Genomic DNA, 21,118 nt, shown 5'->3' with positions numbered 1-21,118 from the left:
ATTCATAGCTGATCAGCATTACTCAGAACTCTCTTAAACTGGTATCATTATTTGGGACTGGTAATACATTTTTTTTTGTTAGCAATGCTTTGCTTTGGGTAATTATAGGGGAAAGCAAGAAAAAAAAATTTGCTTCTGGGTTGTTGCTGTAAATGAAAATGTGTAACGTCACTCGTCATGAGTCCGCTGTTGCAAGATTATGAAACAAGTAGAGTATATGTAATCACATTCATAAATGACATAGATTTAATGAACAACTGCTTATAGCACATTAATTTCATAAATAATTTCTCCTGCAAAAATATACAAAAAATGGATTATTAAGCTGAAAGAAGAAATGCATTTTATGCTGGAAAGTAGTGAACTTCGAACTAACAGGTAGTGAAATGTGTATAAAATGTGTTCCATAGCTGTCCCTTCCAAAACCTTCCGTCATTATACTATGCAATATAACACCTGCTGTCAAAGCAAACTGCAACAAATACTTAAATAACTACATAGCATAAATACATAACTTCAACAATATCCTCATCTGTAAAGAAAAAAATACTTCATTATCCATCACTTCATTATCATAACTCCATTATTATCATCACCTGTAAAGAAAAACTTCATTATCCATAGTAGCATATTCTTCATCATTATTCATTAGCATTCATTATCATCTGCAAAAAAAATCATTTCATTACTCATTACATAACTATTCCTTATCTCTAGCATATTCCATCACTAAAACTAAGATGTGTAGTTCTGTCTGACAGCCTGCATCAATCGCCTTGTATTCTGAAAGAAAAAATTAGTTAAGACTGCTATTCTACGATGTGTATAGTATATTCTTGTTAATGTTTGTTAATCCTGATCCATTTACTCTTCATCACGAGGTTTGCATCTTCTTTCGTTCATTCCGAAGGTGAAATTCCCATTTCTGTTTAATTTATTTCTTTTACATATAATTTCTTTCTGAAATTGATGAACAAAGATTAATGTCTTACATTTACATCGTATACTCACTAAATAATGACTGGTTTATGATAACATAATTAAGCATACAGCATACCATGACAGAAAACGTAATATGAAAAAAAAAATAAACAGTGTTCAAATGTAAAAATGTACACAGAATATCACATTGCAGCAGCAAAAAATGTAAAACAGTCACGATGTTGAGATATCATAGTGCAAATGTCAAAGTCAACTGGTGTGTGTTATATCTTAATTATTTCCCAGTGCATATAAACAAATTATGAAAACAATCGTACATACATAAAAAAAATGATGACAACAAATGTGACCTTCTTTGAGTTCACCTTGTATGTTGTGTAGTTAGTAGAGGCGAGAATTAAAGACTTTAATGGAGAGAGAATTTAATAAAATTAATATGTCACTAGATAAAATTGCATAATTATTCATAAGATACGTAAGTTTCTCTGAAAAAAAATGTGCACAGTCTGATATGTACCGACAAGAAGAGCGACCTGCTAACCTTATCTTCCTGGGCACTTGCCAAGAAAAAATACGATAATCATCAATAAGTAGTCACATAAATATAATTGCAGAAATAGTCATAAATGTGTAAATTCATCTGGAAAAATACGCACGGTCTGATGTGTAACGACAAGAAGAGCGACCTGCTAACCTTACCTTGCCGGGCACTTGCCAAGAAAAAGTACAATAATCATCAATAATTAGTCATGTGAATATAATTGCATAAGTGGTCATAAAAATTGGTAAATGGCATCATAGTATGTTAAATCATAAAGTGTCTTCATTCAATAAAGGGTTTAATATTGGAGACATGTGGTTGCCTTTACTTTTTCTGGTTCTCAGAGTTTCGACGCGTACAACATTGGGGTGAGGAATGCTGCGAATCCGATATGGACCTGCCTACAGAAGTTCAAATTTACTGCACTTACCTTTTATTCTGCTGGATAAATAGTGTGTACATACTAATATCTTCTGTCCAATGTGAAAGTCACGGCGTATACAAACTTGTTTTTGCTGTCTTCTCCGGCGCTCTGCGGCACGTTTGATGTTGTTCAGCGCAATGTTAATTATTTCATGGTGTCGTAGTCGACGAGATGTAGGAAAGTTTACTAATTCTGTAATCTTGTTAGGTGGTTCTACATTTTTCAGTATAACAGACGGAGATAGCATAGTGGATTCATTTGGTATGGAATTAATTACATCTTGGAATGAGAATATGTGTGTGTCCCAATCAATATGTCTTTTGTGGCAGTATATTCTACACAGTTTACCAATTTCTTTCATTAATCGTTCACAAGGGTTCGATGAAGCATGGTACCTGGATATATAGATCGGAGAAATGTTTCTAGTTCGTAACATACGTGTCCATATAGCAGAACGAAATTGTGATCCATTGTCAGAAATTACTTCAACGCATGCCCTACATGAAATAGAAAATGCTTCACAAATGCTTTCGAAACGGTTTTAGCAGTAGCTTTGCGTAACGGAGTGAAAGTAACAAATTTTGAAGTGAGTTCAACAGTGACAAAGATGTAGCAGAAACCTCTATTAGTTCTCGGAATTGGACCAAAAATATCTACAGCGGCCATATGTCTTAATTTAACAGGTACAATGGGATATAATGGAGGAATATGTGAAGTTGTGTCTGATTTAGATTTCTGGCAGATTTTACATGACGCTAAAACTCGTCGTATACGTTTCTCCATGTTGGTAAAATAACAATTCTGTCTCAGTATAAGAAAACATTTTCTAGCTCCGTAATGTGCGTAACTTAAATGAGTATACCATATTAATTTGTTAACCAATTCATCAGGAGTGCATAATAACCAATTGTTGCTGTCAGGATGAGAGCGGAGAAACAGAATGTCATTGCGTACAGTGTAATGGTTTCTAATGGTAACATTATTCCTATCTTGCCAAAGGTGTTTAATTTCTTTCCACACGTTGTCTTTATTTTGCTCTCTTGCTATGTCCTGTAATGACGACGAAATAAAATTTTCAAATGCAACTTGTTGAATGTACATAACACTGAAATTTGCTTTGCACAAGTTGGTTGCGATGTCTTGCTGATTGTTGCTGAGAGAACGAGATAGTGCGTCTGCTACAACATTTTGTGTGCCGGGAATGTGAACAATTGTGAAATTAAATTCCTGTAAATAAAGCTTCCATCTGCTTAATCTGTTGTGAGTAAATTTAGCTGAAAGTAAAAATTGTATCGCTCTATGATCTGTGTATACGGTGGTATGCCTGCCATAAAGAAAGTGCCTAAATCTCGTAAAAGCCCAAACAACACATAATGTTTCCAGTTCTGTAACAGAATAATTTCGTTCAGCAGGTGACAGAATGCGGCTTGCAAATGCGATGTTTTTAATTATTGTACAGTCATCTTCTTCAATTTCCTGGAAAATATGTACGCCTAAAGCGGTGTTAGAACTATCGGTGGCAATGGAAAAATTTCTGGTAAGATCTGGGTGCGATAAAAGTGGTGCATTCAAAAAGGCGTGTTTCAAGTTCATAAATTCAGAATGTGCTTGCTTATCCCAGGACCAAATAGTGTTTTTACCTGTCAATTGGCATAATCTAGGTGTGTCTAAAGCAGAGTGATGAATAAATTTACGAAAAAAGTTAATTAATCCCAAAAAACTGCGTAGTTGCTTCTTCGTTGTAGGAACAGTAATGTCACGTAGAGCTTGAAGTATTTCCGAATCAGGCGCAATGCCTTCTGCTGAAATTACGTGTCCAAGAAATTTTATAGAAGTTTTGACAAAGTGCGATTTACTGAGATTAACTGTGAGTCCTTGTGCATGAAAGGTTTGCAACAGTTGTTCTAAAATCAGATTGTGTTCAGTCCAGTTAGCTTCTGCGATAAGAATGTCGTCTACGTACGTCGTGATTCTGTCTCTAAGTTCTGTCGGAAGTATTGTGTTCAAACCGCGAATAAAAGCTGCAGAAGAAATAGTTAAACCGAATGGTAATTTGCAAAATTGATAACAGTCGCCAAAACAGAGAAATGCTGTGTACTTTCTGCAATTCGGACGGAGCTGAATTTGCCAAAATCCCGATTTCAGATGTAATGTAGAATAAATAGCCGTACCATGAAATTTCTGTAGTAGTTCTTCTAGTGTCTGTGGTCGATTTGTTTCATTAATAATAATGTATTAATGTGACGTGAATCAAGCACGAGGCGAAGTGAGCCATCCTTTTTCTTAACAATATGTAGCGGGTTTATGTACGGACTAACTGCCGGTTCTATAATTCCTTGGTCGAGCATATCTTGCAACTCTTTTTTAACTTGTTCTCTGTGGATATATGTAATGGGATAACGCTTTGCTTTAAATGTGTCGTGCTGTTTGACTTGAAATTCATACATAAAACCGGACATAGTACCAGGAATGTTGTCGAAAACTGGAGCTTGCTGTAAAAGAATTTTGTGTAGTTGCGTGCGTTCGTCGTCTGTATTTGCACTGCTTTGTTTAACTTTATCAGAAATCATCTGCATTACGTCGTAGTCAGCTTCGTCTGGAGTGTTATAGTTATGTACGTACGTATCTGTGAACAATGTGGAATTACAGGCTATGTTACGTGTGGCGGAAATGACCTCTGTGCGATTAATTGTTTGTTCTTCCGCAGATAGTGAGTGCTGAAATTCTAAAGCCAATTGTAAATTTTCATCCTTCAACATTAAATAGGAATTTTGAAAGTCAATAATGGCATCGTGTTGTACCAGAAAATTCGTACCTAAAATAATGTCTGTCGTCAATAACGGAATAATCCAAAAATTTGAGTGAAATGTGTGACCTGCAATGCAAAATGATAAATATGTCTGTAATTTAACGTCTACTCCTTTACTCGATACTGCTCCTTTTACTTTCGTTTTGCCTAATGGTAATGTAGGATAGGTATTCTCCTTGTTACACTCGTTAAAAGTTTCTTCATTTATAACTGACATAGGTGATCCGGAATCGATTACTGCTGAAAATTTCGATAAACCAATTTTAATTTCGATGACAAGATGTGAAATGGTTTTCTGAACAACTGGTCTTTCCTGTAAAAGATTGTCTCGGATGTCGTCGAAAGTAATAACATTTTCGTGAACAACATTCTGCGTATCAAAAGTAGTGCTTGTGTTACTGGAAGATGCGACCTGTACAGTATCTAGTCAGATTCTATCTGACATGTTATTATTTTCTGGAGGATGTTGTGGCATTTCGACTATTTGAACTGTTCTGTTATTTCTTCCAGACGTATTACGTTCTGGATGATACCTACTGTCGGGTTCATTCATGAGAATATGTTCTTGTGGATAATTTTGCTGTTGGTAAGACCGACTGTTATTAGATGTACGCTGAAAATTGTGCTCATTATTTTTACGTCTGTCGTGATAGTCATTCCTATACGGTGCATTGCGATAGGAATTGAAGTACTGTGTTTTCTGTACGTAGTTATTTCCTTGCTGCCGTGCGTTACTGTTTGTTGTACCTGGGACTATACGTGCACGCGGCGAAACATTAAAGCCTGGCTGACCTTGCACACTGCATTGTTGGTCAAGTATACTAACCGGCTGACTTTCATGCTGTTGTGGGTGAAAAACGTCTATTGTTACAAAAAAATGCGTTTGCTGTTACTTTTACACATACTGATGATTAAAATTTTATCTGATATCAAAATTACGCTGATAGTTCTGGAGTGCTTAATGATAAATGTCACTTTCGGTAGAACTTGTCTTATCGGGTTTTCTTTAGTCATTTTTCTTAATATTAGGTAGAGCAATAGTTAAAGAGCTGTTTTGATAGATATAAAGGATAGTAGAAGAGAAGGCAGCAGTGCAGAAAACTAAAGATGAAACAGCACTACTACAGTTCGGGGCCCTATGCACGCTACGGCACATATTCATTAAAGCGTAATGAATCCCCTGAGGTCAATTACGCGCTGCAAATACATTTCAGCTTTTGCGTTACAGGCAATGGTGGTGAAAATTCAGAAATAAATTGCTGTATCCATGCTAATTGTAGTTTCTGTATTACAGGTAATGGCGGTGAAAGTACAAAAATAAATCGTCGTATCCAGTTCAAAGCGTGTATCTGTGCTCTGTCATTTTTAAATTCCTTAGATTTTTTTACACATACAAATTGCTTATAATCAACGTTCTTATCACTGAATGTGTGAGAACGTTCACGATTGTGTGAGAATCTGTTTGTTTGTGTCATTTCAGCTGTACGAGCGTGAGAAATGTTCTGAATGGCGCGTATGCTGGGACGCGTTAGTAACTGAAACATTTTTTATCTCTTTTACCTCTTGCTGTAAACTTGATAATTTTCTACGCAATGTGTTATTAGACGAATCGATCTCATTGATTGTCTGCTGTAAATTTTGGAATTCAGGTGTTTGGTTAAACGAAATCGGTGCAGTATCGTCTGATTTGTTGCCATTATTACTTTCGATAACATCAATACGACTGGCCAATTCATCATATTTTTCAGTCAGTATTTTTGCCTGATCATCGTTTTTACTGTGAGAAGCATTAATCTGTTTTTGTAATTTACGTGTGGTTTCGTTCAATTTTTTAACGTCAGCTTTCACGACATCGGAATCCTGTTTTAGTTCTAATTTTTCGAAATTGTCTGTCACTGTCTGAATATCTACTGTGTGTGTATCTGTTTTTGATTTAAGATCAGAAATTTCATCACGTAATTCTGTGTTCAACTGTTTGATGGTATTAATTTCATCGGACACTGTAGCAATATTGTTGTCTACGTATATTTTTGCCTTCGCAAACAATTTACGTTTGTCTTCTTGTCTCTGTGCTATGATTGTTTCCATTAGTTGTCGTTTTACTTTATTTTGATCCTGTATAAATTTGCGGAAACGCGTATCATTGTTTTGTATGTGGTGATTAAAACGTTCGTCAATCTGAGTGTTCTGTTGGTCGAATTTCGCGTCTATCTTTGCATCCATTGTGCGCGAAAGTTCTGCTGTCATTAATTTAAACTCGTCGCGTAACTGTGTTGCTTTTTCGGAGCATTGTTTAGCGACTCCGCTAATTTCGTCTCTAAGTGTTTCTGTTGCAGCTGTTTGCATATCCCTTAATTCTTGCGCAACAGATCTAATTTCATCGCTACTTCTCCTAGCACAAGCCTCAATTTCCTCACGTAATTGTTCTTTAGTGTCATGACACTGCGCGGCAACGGCTGTAATCAGTTCATTAAGCTGTCTGGAATTGTTGTCTAATTTTTCATTAAGGTTGTCATGCTTTTCATTTAGTTGTTTGATCTGTTCACTAAGTTGTTTGGAATTGTTGTCTAATTTTTCATTAAGTTGTTTGAAATTTTCGTTATTTTCATCAAGCTGTTGTTTGAGATCTTCTTTAAGTTGTTTGAGATTGTTGTCTTGCCTTTCACTCTGTTGTTTGGAATTTTCACTAAATTGTTACTGTAGCAATCTTGCCATAATTTGTTCCAAGTCAAAATTAGCATTTCTATTCTCTGTGCTGTTTAGTGGTGTTCCTGCAATTGTCACGTTTTGTGTGACCATTTGGTCATTCTGTAATTCACAAAAAGGTTTACTTATCGGATGTGTACTGTTGGTCACTAAGTCGGAATTAAATAAATCCGACGCATTCCGATTACACTGTTCGTTTTCATTAGACAAATTTGTCTGTTCATTACTTAAGTTTTGCAAACCGGTTGTGTTAAGCTGGGCAGCGCTCATTGCAACAGAACGCCCCGCGTCATCAATTGTCGTCAAATTAACACAGGAGACAATTGAGTTCCTTTGTTCATCATTAAGATACAAATCATCATTAGTGGTTGGAACGCACTGATTGTCAGTGAACGCAGGATTGTCATCATTACATTGTGTGTCACAAGTACTATCGGTGAAGTTGTTTAAATCGGTTATTTCATTCATTATACCTCGCGATGCACTATTAATAGTCTTTCGCGGCATTTTTACAATAGTCACAATTATTCACAAATGAAATAAGCACAATGCAAAAAGCAACAAACACAAATAGAACAGAGCAACGAAATGCCGATTATCTGAGGAAAGAAAATCATAAAATTAGTAAAAGCGTTGCGCCAAATGCTAATTATATTTTAGTAAATAAGAGCAAATATCTGACTACTTTTCAGAAGATTCTCAAAGAAATACGATCCTGGTGCGGATGTCACCAAGTGTAACCTTCCCACAAAAATTAATGAATGAAAATAATTTTAAATGTGAATTGGACATCGTGCTAAGTGTAACCTCCCAGTAAGAATTTTTAAATGATATGAATTGAATGAAAATGCAAATAGAGCCAAATGTTAGCTTCCCACAGTAATAAAAATCAATGATAATAAAAATGTGCAAAAATGTTACGTCTCCACAAAATTAACGTTAAGGTGAACCTGATAAATTTTATAAGGGCAGCTGCGCTGACCTTAGGCCCTGTGCAATAATTAATCTGATAAATTGATTCTGGGAGGAAAAGCATGGGAAATATTGTTTCAATTGTAATAATTCTTTTCTTAAAAACGATTGCTTTGAAAACAAAATTATTATTGGGGCATTTCTTGAACAAATTAATTACAATTAACATACATTACATTATCAGATGTGCGCAATGCTGCTTCATTACCTTATTTAACAATATACCTCGTCCCGAACCTTGACCAGAGACCCATGTCGACGCCCGCCGACTCCACACTCACAACTCCGACTCGCAATTCGCAACTACATGCTCTCGCGACTCGCTACGTACAACTACTGCACTCACGCGCGGTCAAGCGCAGACTAGCAACGATAAATAACTCTCTGGTCAGAGATTCAGTCATGCCTCGCCATCGCTGCTACTGAATACATACGTGTTTCAACAGGAAATGCTCAATATGTCCACCATCATTCCTCAACAATAGCTGTATTCGAGGAATAATGTTGTGAACAGCACTGTAAAGCATTTCCGGAGTTATGGTGAGGTATTGTCTTTCAGCATCCCTAGAGATGTCGGTCAATCACGATACACTTGCGACTTCAGGTAACCCCAAAGCCAATAATCGCACGAACTGAGGTCTGGGGACCTGGGAGGCCAAGCATGACGAAAGTGGCAGCTGAGCACACTATCAATCACCAAACGACGCGCGCAAGAGATCTTTCTCGCGTCTAGCAATATGGGGTGGAACGCCATCCTGCATAAACATCGTACGTTCCAGCAGGTGTTTATCAGTCAGGCTGGGGATAATGCGACTCTGTAACATATCGGCGTACCTCTCACCCGTCACGGTAGCAGTTGCAAAACCAGAATCACGCATTTCCTCGAACAAAAAAGGCCCGATAACGGTAGATGTGGTAAATCCAACCCATACCGTGACTTTCTCGTCGTGCAATGGAGTTCCCACGACAGTTTTAGGATTTCGGTAGCCCAAATTCTGCAGTTGTGGGCATTGACAGACCCTCGGAGCGTCAAATGAGCTTTGTCGGTCCACAACACGTTACTCAACCAACCGTCATCTTCCGCCATCTTTTGAAACGCCCACACCGCAAATGTCCTCCTCTTCACTAAATCGCCAGGTAACATAACAGTTCATGATGCCGATGGATTTTGTACGGATAGCATCGGAGGGTACGCCTAAGTGCCAACCAAACAGTAGTGTATGGAATGCCGGTGCGACGTGCGACTGTACGATCGCTGACTTCCCCGTGCATAGACGAACCCGCTACAGTCTCCATTTCTTCCTGAACTGTCTCAGCAGCATTACGCCCTTGTGCTCGGTCGGCCATTACGGGGTCTATCGTCTAAACAACCCGTGGCTTCGAACTTCGAAATCATTCTCGCCACAGCTGCATTTGTCAACGGACCTTTACCCATTCGAATCCCCTTCCTATGGCGATAGGATCGTAACGCTGAACTAGCACATTCCCCATGCTGATAATACAGCTTCACTAAAAGCGCCTTTTCAGTTAACGTCAACAGGCTGCGACTGCTGGCGCATCTGATTCTCTCTCTGTTTTTTTTTGTTTTGTTTTTTCTTTATTGTATTTCAATTCCCCATCGGGGCGGGCTGGCAGCAGCATATGCGCTGCTCTTCAGCCGAAAGACATAGAACAAACAATAGAAGACATTTAAAAATAACAAAGGAGAGAATATGGTGAACATAGATATAAAAAAGGGGGAACATCATGGATGGCAATAGATAAAAAACTGGGTGACTGTAAAATGGAAATAAAAAAGCTGTTTAAAAGTAGCACACACAAAAAGCCACAAACTGCGACAATTAAAAGAACACAAAGCACAGTATGACTGGAGCATAAAAGGTATCGACGGATGGCGTAGCACAGAACAAACACTGACGGCGAACCTCAAGGCAGTACACAATTAAAATCACACCTCTTGACGCACAGAAGAAACAGCACTAAACACAACACTGACGTGGCGCACTGACGATGATCAAAACGGAGGATCTGCCAGGCGCAAGGAGATGAGGGAGACCGGAAGAAGGGAGGGAGAGGAAGAGAGGTTTCTCTCTCTCATTAAAGCTCGTTTTATACACGATTGCCATGCGCAGTCACTGACGTTTTGCTGTCCAGCGCCATCTGTCGGACATTTTGTGAACTTTTTTTTTGTTCTAATTAAACCCCATGTCATTCCAAGCATGTGTGTCAATTTTTACCTCTTTATCTACATTATTCCGTGGTTTATTAAGTTTTCAAATATATACTGACTTTTTGATCACCCAGTATACGGGACGAATTATCGCGAACTGTTGCTGATAAGTTTCGCTTGACTTTTCCTAGATTTAAAGATGGTTGTTTATCTTACGATCAGGAGAACTAAATCCGTAATTAACTGTTACATATCTCGTGGCTCCTTAACTGACTCTTTTCGGTCGTATTAATAAGACGATCATATGTTTCTACACAAGTATGTATTGTACCACGGTGTGTCATTGTCAGTCCGCGTTTTTATTTCTGTTGAAGGTGCACTGATACAAATTCTGCGAATGAGGAATATAGAATTTCGTTCCATTGTTCACAACAAATACTTTTTGTGCTTCGAAAGGACATCATTATACAGAGATGAAAATTTTCTATCGAACTGGTTTCTTTTCTTTTATGAAACTAATCCCAAAGGAGGATAACAAAGGAGGCTCAAACGGCTCTGAGCACTTTGGGACTTAACTTCTGAGGTCATCAGTCCCCTACAACTTAGAACTACTTAAACCTAACTAACCTAAGGACAGCACACACGCCCATGCCCGAGGCAGGCAGAATTCGAACCTGCGACCGTAGCGATCGCGCGGTTCCAGACTGTAGCGCCTAGAACCGCTCGGCCACCCGGCCGGCAACAAAGGAGGGAAGATTAGGGTTCAAAATAACCTGTCGAAAGCTTAATGTAGTGATGATGATGATACTGATGATGATATGTTCTGCCCAAACTCAGTATTCCTCGGTCCTTCGGGTTTTCAGCAATCATTTTGGCACCTGCATATGAGGAATTTGTCCTGGTATCTTCAATTAGCTGTTAAATTCTTCATCTGGTCATGACTAAGGCAGAATGGTCAGAATGGAAATGGAGACTGAGGCGTGCCGGACGCATTCGAATGTCGGTCACGTCTCCTCTTGGTTTGGCTCATTTGCAGTCGGCTCCACGACTGAGGAACGTGGCGGAATGTGAACAGAATTGATCCCTTTCTTCAGCGTCAGGTAGTCACGTCTCTCGCGCTGGTCGTTTAATGTCGTCGCCATCGTATCACGTCATTGTCGCTGGCAACTTATGTGTAGAACGCCATGGCTCGCTTGTACTTCGGCTGTCTGCACGCAGCAGTAGAAGCAGTCTCTCCCCACCTCATCCCTGAGTCCGTGCTGCTCCATACGTGAGGGTGTGTTATTTTGTTAGAATGTTGAGTGAAACTGGGATGAAGATGTCGTTCGAGTATCATTAGGGGCACTATCAACAATGAAACTGATGAAAAATAAATCAACGGGAGGTACAGCGAAGCTACAATTTTTTGAAAGCATTTGTTGGTGTTGTCACATTACATAACCCGCTCTCTAATTCTCTATAGCTATTAGTATAATCATTAACAGCGAAGCCTGCAATGCTTTCTAAGACCTAAGTAGGTACAGGAATTGGATATATGTCCTAATCGCCTTCTGCCCCCGTTGTCTTTCCATTTCCGCCTCCTCACTCTTTGTCGACGCACTCATCCTCTCCCTCTCTCTGCCCACCACCTCCTTGCCCACACTGTATCTTCTCCTCTCCTCTCTCTGTCCTCCTGCTCCTCCTTCCCTTCTCTGTGTCCATTTCGTCTCCCCACCCTTCCCCCCGTTTTCTGTCCATTTACTCCTCCCATCTCTCTGTTTTGGAGCCCTGTTCATTCTCATTGAAAATTCAGATTCCGTAGCAGTATTCTAATCATAAGCTGATAAACAATAAATACCTGTTTTGTATTGTGTTTTAAATACTATAGTTACAACTGATTGTGAGAAAGAAAACAAAATCGCATATTCACAGCAAAGCAATTCACAGAATCTTCTTCCTCGCAGTCTCTTTTAACTCTTGTTGTTTAAAAAATATATATGGCTTATTTCCACATGAATGGTTATTAGAGAGTTCTGTAAAAATTTGAAGTAATTTGGTCAAGAACATTTACAGATTTTTGCTAACATCATGTCTCTTATTATATGTATTATGTACATTTATGTAGTGTGTATATTAAGAACACGTATAGCCGATGTCCATCCAAACGTTATTAGAAAAGTGTAAAAATTTGAAGTAAACTGGTCAAGAACTTTCCGAGATATTCGCTAACAGCGTTTTTCCTTTAAACGGTATATGTTTATATACGATATACTCGTATATTTAAAAATGTGGCCTACGGCCGTAAAAATACTTATTGGAGTATTGTGTAAAAGTGTAAATGGTCAAGAACTATTCGAGATTTTTGGTAACAACGTTAAACAACGACCTGTCGTTACATAGTGGCATAGATAGTATTACAGCATTTGGTTGTTGCAGTTGGATAGTTGGATTCACAATTTTCTGCGTTGTCGTAATACAAAACATGTATACAACGTCACTTCCTCTAGTTAATGTCCCCAACGTGTATCTTTTATCACTTTATTTTGTGGAAAACTCATTTCTAATCGGTTCATTATTTTCAGTAGTAGTCTCTTCTCTTCCAGTTCTGCCATTGTCAACGATTGACTTCCATACAATTCTGTGCTACACACACACATTTTCTCAGATATTAATTTCTCATATTGCGGCCTACAATTGATACTAGTTGACTTCTTTTTGCGAGGAAGCCCTTCTTTGCCTGAACTAGTTTGCCTCTTTCTACGTGCAACGTCTGCCGTGTTTTCTTTTGCCTCCAAGGTAGCAGTATTGCTTCGCTTCATTTATTACTTGGTCCCCAAATTTGATGTTGAATTTGACGCAAAGAACCTTCCCGTTACTTCTCAATACTTATGTCTTTCCTTGGTTCACTCTCAATCCATATTCTGTGACCAGTAGACGGTTCATTTCATTCAATAGGTTCTGTAATTCTCCCTCACTTTCCGTGTGGACAGCAATGTCAGCAGTGACCTAAAAAAAATAGTCCTTGAATAAAAGTAGGTGTGCCTTTCTTCAATCTATTTTCTAAGATAAGTTATAGGGTCAGTAGTGCAACATGTGTTCCTACTTTTCTTCCTATATTTCCTACCCAGTCTGATCTTCCGTGAGGTTGGGCTCTATCAGTCTTTCCATTTTACTGTACCTTATAATGTTATCAGCCATTTCCCAAAGCCTCATCTGTAAATGAGATCAACACACATAGTGAACACACTACCTCATTCCCCTCTCTGGGCTCTCCTCTTGCCCCTCTCTTAGTCCACCTCATCCTACCACCTATATCTATCTCCTCCTCTCCACTTTCTCTGACTCTTCACCTCCTCCTCCATCATTCTTTGCCAATTTCTTCCACATCCTCCCTCAGACCGCATCCTCCTCATCTTCTCTCTCTCCATCACTCCCAATCTTTCTTTTCCACCTGTCCACTGCCCCTCTACTGTGCAGCTGGTCCCGGCGGTGGTTCGAGTCCTCCCTCAGGCATGGGTGTGTGTGTTTGTCCCTAGGATAATTTAGGTTAAGTAGTATGTAAGCTTAGGGACTGATGACCTTAGTAGTTAAGTCCCATAAGATTTCACATACATTTGAGCATTTTTGAACACTGCCCCTCTACACCTTCCACCTGTCCAATGCATTTGCCCCTCCACCCCTCTCTATCTCCTCCTCCCTCTCACACTGTCTACCCTCTCCTCTATCCATCTCAATCTACGCCCTACCATGCTCATTGATTTGTGTAACCCCTGCAAAACAGTTCAATAAAGCAGGCCTGTGCTACTCCCACAACAAGCGTGTCATGGAGGGTAGGCTACAAATCAGGGGCTTGAAAATCATTTATTTGAATCTGATGTACAGCCTGCCATGCAAACACAACACACCTGTCGTGCAGGGCAGCTTATATGTTGGGGCCCTAAAAACCGTTTCTTGCTCCTGACACGTAGGTTGCCCTGCAAAACTGGATGATTTGGCTGCAGATCGATACTGTTCCTAAACAACATGCCTATTGTACAGGGGCTGGAAAAAAACACATTTTTGCTCGTATCTCCGCCCCTATTGGAGCTAGGAGGTTATAAATCCCATAGAGCTGATACTCTGCTGTTTGTGTGCCCAATTTCGTTGAATTCGACCCAGCGGTTTAAGAGGAGATCGCGGACATACACACATATACTCATATATATATATATATATATATATATATATATATATATATATATATATATATACACTCCTGGAAATTGAAATAAGAACACCGTGAATTCATTGTCCCAGGAAGGGGAAACTTTATTGACACATTCCTGGGGTCAGATACATCACATGATCACACTGACAGAACCACAGGCACACAGACACAGGCAACAGAGCATGCACAATGTCGGCACTAGTACGGTGTATATCCACCTTTCGCAGCAATGCAGGCTGCTATTCTCCCATGGAGACGATCATAGAGATGCTGGATGTAGTCCTGTGGAACGGCTTGCCATGCCATTTCCACCTGGCACCTCAGTTGGACCAGCGTTCGTGCTGGACGTGCAGACCGCGTGAGACGACGCTTCATCCAGTCCCAAACATGCTCAATGGGGGACAGATCCGGAGACCTTGCTGGCCAGGGTAGTTGACTTACACCTTCTAGAGCACGTTGGGTGGCACGGGATACATGCGGACGTGCATTGTCCTGTTGGAACAGCAAGTTCCCTTGCCGGTCTAGGAATGGTAGAAAGATGGGTTCGATGACGGTTTGGATGTACCGTGCGCTATTCAGTGTCCCCTCGACGATCACCAGTGGTGTACGGCCAGTGTAGGAGATCGCTCCCCACACCATGATGCCGGGTGTTGGCCCTGTGTGCCTCGGTCGTATGCAGTCCTGATTGTGGCGCTCACCTGCACGGCGCCAAACACGCATACGACCATCATTGGCACCAAGGCAGAAGCGACTCTCATCGCTGAAGACGACATGTCTCCATTCGTCCCTCCATTCACGCCTGTCGCGACACCACTGGAGGCGGGCTGCACGATGTTGAGGCGTGAGCGGAAGACGGCCTAACGGTGTGCGGGACCGTAGCCCAGCTTCATGGAGACGGTTGCGAATGGTCCTCGCCGATACCCCAGGAGCAACAGTGTCCCTAATTTGCTGGGAAGTGGCGGTGCGGTCCCCTACGGCACTGCGTAGGATCCTACGGTCTTGGCGTGCATCCGTGCGTCGCTGCGGTCCGGTCCCAGGTCGACGGGCACGTGCACCTTCCGCCGACCACTGGCGACAACATCGATGTACTGTGGAGACCTCACGCCCCACGTGTTGAGCAATTCGGCGGTACGTCCACCCGGCCTCCCGCATGCCCACTATACGCCCTCGCTCAAAGTCCGTCAACTGCACATACGGTTCACGTCCACGCTGTCGCGGCATGCTACCAGTGTTAAAGACTGCGATGGAGCTCCGTATGCCACGGCAAACTGGCTGACACTGACGGCGGCGGTGCACAAATGCTGCGCAGCTAGCGCCATTCGACGGCCAACACCGCGGGTCCTGGTGTGTCCGCTGTGCCGTGCGTGTGATCATTGCTTGTACAGCCCTCTCGCAGTGTCCGGAGCAAGTATGGTGGATCTGACACACCGGTGTCAATGTGTTCTTTTTTCCATTTCCAGGAGTATATATATATATATATATATATATATATATCAGGTCATTTTGCAACCAAGACTTATTAATCCCGATAGCTTGGTAATGTTTACAACTGTCAGCTCCAGCCTTCTTTGGAAATGGACTTATTGTCTTCTGAAAGTCTGTGGGCATTTCAGCTATCTCATATATCGTGGATACAAGGTAGAATAGTTTGGTCCCGATATGTTCTCCCCAGAATCTCAATAATTCTGATGGAATGCCAACTCTTTATGAAGCGTTATTAGCTGTCAAAGTAGCGGAATGTCGTGGGCAGCCCGAGTGCGTTTAGCCAACGGCCGCTAAGGAGCCGTGTGGGTGACGGCGAGAGCCTTACCAGTGGAGTGGCTCAGCGCTGTGCCGTCGCCAGTTCTGGCGGCAGCTGCGTGCAGTACACAGTAGGACGCAGCTGCTCACAGTCTCCGCTCCGTGTTGCAGGGCCGGCATCTACACCTGCCAGCAGCCGGCGCCGGGCCTGGGGTCGCAGCCTGCCGCCGACTATGCCGAGGTGAGTGCACTACACTCACATACCTGCTCTGCCTTCTTCGCTTCATTGTGGCCGCGCCGTTAGGTTTCCGGGCCGGATACGCCACGCACACTGTTGGCTTTGAAAACTGTAACCAGATAGGGTACGAAGTAACTACACTACTGGCCATTAAAATTACTACAACACGAAGATGACGTGCTACAGACGCGAAATCTAACCGACAGCAAGAAGATGCTGTGATATGCAAATGATTAGCTTTTCAGAACATTCACACAAGGTTCGCGACGGTGGCGACACCTAAAACGTGCTGACATGAGGAAATATTCCAACCGATTTCTCACACACAAACAGCAGTTTACCGTCGTTGCCTGGTGAAACGTTGTTGCGATGCCTCGTGTAAGGAGAAGAAATGCGTACCATCACGTTTCTGACTTTGATAAAGGTCGGATTGTAGGCTATCGCGATTGCGGTTTATCGTATCGCGACACTGCTGCTCGCATTGGTCGAGATCCAATGACTGTTAGCAGAATATGGAATCAGTGGGTTCAGGAGAGTAATACGGAACGCCGTGCTGGATCCCAACGGCCTCGTGTCACTACAAGTCTTCGTGACAGGCATCTTATCCGCATGGCTGTAACGGATCGTGCAGCCACTTCTCGATCCCTGAGTCAGCAGATGGGGACGTTTGCAAGACAACAATCATCTGCACGAACAGTTCGACGACGTTTGCAGCAGCATGGACTATCAGCTCGGAGACCATGACTGCGGTTACTCTTGACACTGCATCAGAGGCAGGAGCGCCTGCGATGGTGTACTCAACGACGCACCTGGGTGCATGAATGGCCAAACGTCATTTTTTCGGATGAATCCAGGCTCTGTTTACAGCATCATGATGGTCGCACCCGTGTTTGGCGACATCGCTGTGAACGCACATTGGAAGCATGTATTCGTCATCGCCATACTGGCGTATTACCCGGCGTGATGGTATGGAGTGCCATTGGTTACACGTCTCGGTCACCTCTTGTTCGCATTGACGGCACTTTGAACAGTGGACGTTACATTTCAGATGTGTTACGACCCTCGGCTCTACCCTTCATTCGATCCCTGCGAAACCCTACATTTCAGCAGGATAATGGACGACCGCATGCTGCAGGTCTTGTACGGGCCTTTCTGGATACAGAAAATGTTCGACTGCTGTCCAGGCCAGCACATTCTACAGATCTGTCACCAATTGAAAACGTCTGGTCAATGGTGGCCGAGCAACTGGCTCGTCACAATACGCCAGTCACTGCTCTTGATGAACTGTGGTATCGTGTTGAAGCTGCATGGCCAGCTGTACCTGTACACGCCATCCAAGCTCTGTCTGACTCAATGCCCAGGCGTATCAAGGTCGTTATTAAGGCCAGAGGTGGTTGTTCTGGACTGATTTCTCAGGATCTATATACCCAAATTTCGTGAAAATGTAATAACATGTCAGTTCTAGTATAATATATTTGTCCAATGAATACCCGTTTATCATCTGCATTTCTTCTTGGTGTAGCATTTTTAATGGCCAGTAGTGTAAATTTTACATACTGCGCAATTACGTGTGCATACTGAAAAGTAATGCCTCCTAATTTTTATGTGAAAACTCTTAAAGCTTTTTCCTTTTCTTAAATAAAGCAGACGTTATTAGCATGCTATATCTTTATTCTTCGTGACTACATGTTTATTTCGCAATGTACGCTCCGGCGACGAACACATTTCTCCCAATGTGAGACCAGTCTGTTGATATCGCCACTGTACAGTGTTGATTCACCCGCAACCTCACCTCCGCTTACACCGCTTTATCACTATCAAAGAGAGGTCCTCGAAGGGGTTCTTTGTTTTGGATAAAGATGAAAATCGGATAGGAGCAGATCGACACTGTATGGAGGTTGATCAATGACAGTGAAGCCAAGGCAGCGGATTGATGTAGATGTCGCAGCGGTCGTGTGTCGTAGGACATTGTCATGCTGAAAGAGAGCATGCTCCATGTGTGAACTAAATCTTCGAACTGGAAACTCGATTGTATCTGTAGTGTCACCGCCAGACACCACACTTGCTAGGTGGTAGCCTTTAAATCGGCCGCGGTCCGTTAGTATGCGTCGGACCCGGGTGTCGCCACTATCAGTGATAGCAGACCGAGCGTCGCCACACGGCAAGTCTAGTCTAGAGAGACTCCCTACCACTCGCCCCAGTTGTACAGCCGACTTTGCTAGCGAAGATTGACTGCCGGCATACGCTCTCATTTGCCGAGACGACAGTTTAGCATAGCCTTCAGCTACGTCATTTGCTACGACCTAGCAAGGCGCCATATTCAGTTACTATAAGTACTATCTTCAAGAATGTATTCTGAACAGATAATATTGTGACTCATGTACCGTCAAGACCGACGTCCATCATTAATGGATTAAAGTTATGTATCAAACTAATTATGTCCGCTTTCTGAATTATCATTCCTTGTCATGTTCCAGATCTCACGTCAGTATAGTTCTTCCCTCCTCACGCCAGCTTGCGTGAGCTAAAACGCGTGCATTTCGGCCTCCACTCGTAACACGGTGTTGGCTCTTCTGCTAACACAATAATATCCAGAATGAGATTTACACTCTGCAGCGGTGTGTGCGCTAAAACGAAACTTCCTGGCAGATTAAAACTGTGTGCCGGACCGAGACTCGAACTCCGGACCTTTGGCTTTCGCGGGCAAGTGCTCTAACATCTGACCTACCAAAGCACGACTCACGACCCCCCTCCCCCCTTCAAAGCTTCAGTTCTACCAGTACCTCGTCTCCTACCTTCCAAACTCCACAGAAAGAAATCTCATTCTGGAAACATCCCCCAGGATGTGGCTAAGCCATGTCGCCGCAATATCCTTTCTTCCAGGAGTGCTAGTTTTGCAAGGTTCGCAAAAGAGCTTCTGTGAAGTTTGGAAGGTAGGAGACGAGGTACTGGTAGAATTGAAGCTTTGAGGCGGGTCGTGAGTCGTGCTTGGGTAGCTCAGATGGTAGAGCACTTGCCCACGAAAGGCAAAGGTCCCGAGTTCGAGTCTCGGTCCTGCATACAGTTTTAATCTGCCAGGAAGTTTCAACTCGATTATAGCACGCTGTTTCTCACACGCCGACGTAGTTACGCTACACGCCGTCATGTTATACGCTACAATTCGTAGCCCTCTAGCAGCAGGACCGAGCGAGGTGGCGCAGTGGTTAGCACACTGGACTCGCATTCGGGAGGACGACGGTTCAATCCGTCTCCGGCCATCCTGATTTAGGTTTTCCGTGATTTCCCTAAATCGCTACAGGCAAATGCCGGGATGGTTCCTTTGAAAGGGCACGGCCGATTTCCTTCCCCATCCTTTCCTCACTCGAGCTTGCGCTCCGTCTCTAATGACCTCGTTGTCGACGGGACGTTAAACACTAATCTCCTCCTCTAGCAGCAGACGGTTGCAAATACACTATCGGAAAAAAATAAGTACACCCTATCACGGGTTTCCAAATCACTGAAATTAGTTAGGTTTAGGAAGTTCTAAGTTCTAGGCGACTGATGACCTCAGAAGTTAAGTCGCATAGTGCTCAGAGCCATTTGAACCATTTGAACCACAACGCTCAACAGGTCTACGTCGTACGCGCGAACGACAATCACTTGGGTACAGGCAGAGTGCTTTCATTGCTGAAGATTATGGCGCGTCATTCCTTCTTCCAAATTATACTCTGCAGGCACCAATCGACTTGTGCATGTCGATGCTGTGGCGTGATTGGAAGACGGAGTACACGTGTGCGTGACCGTAGTTCTACTGATAATAACTGGCTCGCAACACTTCTTGTTGCCATGTCTGGCCATATAAGCCCTCTTATCTGTACTGTGGTAGTTGTACGATCTGCCACTGCTGGCCTTACATTACGATCTTGGAGGGCGTCTGTGCTGCGTTGACGTTCGGAATTTTATCATTTTAAGAATCGTTATTGGGGTAATATGAGGTTTAAATCAAACATCTTAACAACAACTTCCCTCATACTCTTCAATTAGACATTTAGGGTGAATAATCAGATCACTAACAGTCAGAGAAAACATCTGGGAACTATACTTTATTATTCATTCACTACTAAGACTACGGGTGTGAGAATCTTCACATAGCAGCATTGTAGCAGAACGGCCTCAACATATCCAAATTGTGTGGTGATTCTCCCATAGGACCATCCCGCCACTTGAAAGGCCACAATTGGACCCGTGTCATATTCGCTCAGTTGGCTGTTGGAAGCACGAGTGTGTCTCTGTGGCATGGCTGCCTGCTTGGTTCACACGTTTGCACTACAGTGAGCCTTCTGGCTGCGAGCATTCCTTATTAAATGGTAGACGCAGATGGCGATTAAAGGGTAGACACCGATGGCGCTGT

At 42.3% G+C, this 21,118-nt stretch overlaps 1 protein-coding gene across 2 annotated transcripts in view; it reads left to right on the top strand.

The window, feature by feature from the left end:
- LOC126466867 (TNF receptor-associated factor 4) overlaps positions 1 to 21,118 on the top strand; it is a 581,524-nt gene that overhangs the window by 305,044 nt on the left and 255,362 nt on the right. For both annotated transcript variants that reach the window (XM_050096416.1, XM_050096418.1), the window contains exon 2: positions 16,662 to 16,731. In XM_050096416.1, coding sequence (XP_049952373.1) covers positions 16,662 to 16,731 — 70 coding nt within the window. The remainder of the gene's footprint in view (positions 1 to 16,661; positions 16,732 to 21,118) is intronic.

The sequence above is a fragment of the Schistocerca serialis genome, chromosome 1 (genome assembly GCF_023864345.2).
Source record: "Schistocerca serialis cubense isolate TAMUIC-IGC-003099 chromosome 1, iqSchSeri2.2, whole genome shotgun sequence".
Classification (NCBI taxonomy): domain Eukaryota; kingdom Metazoa; phylum Arthropoda; class Insecta; order Orthoptera; family Acrididae; genus Schistocerca; species Schistocerca serialis.
The sequence above is the reverse complement of the archived record's forward strand: the minus strand, read 5'-3'. Positions and strand labels throughout refer to the sequence as shown.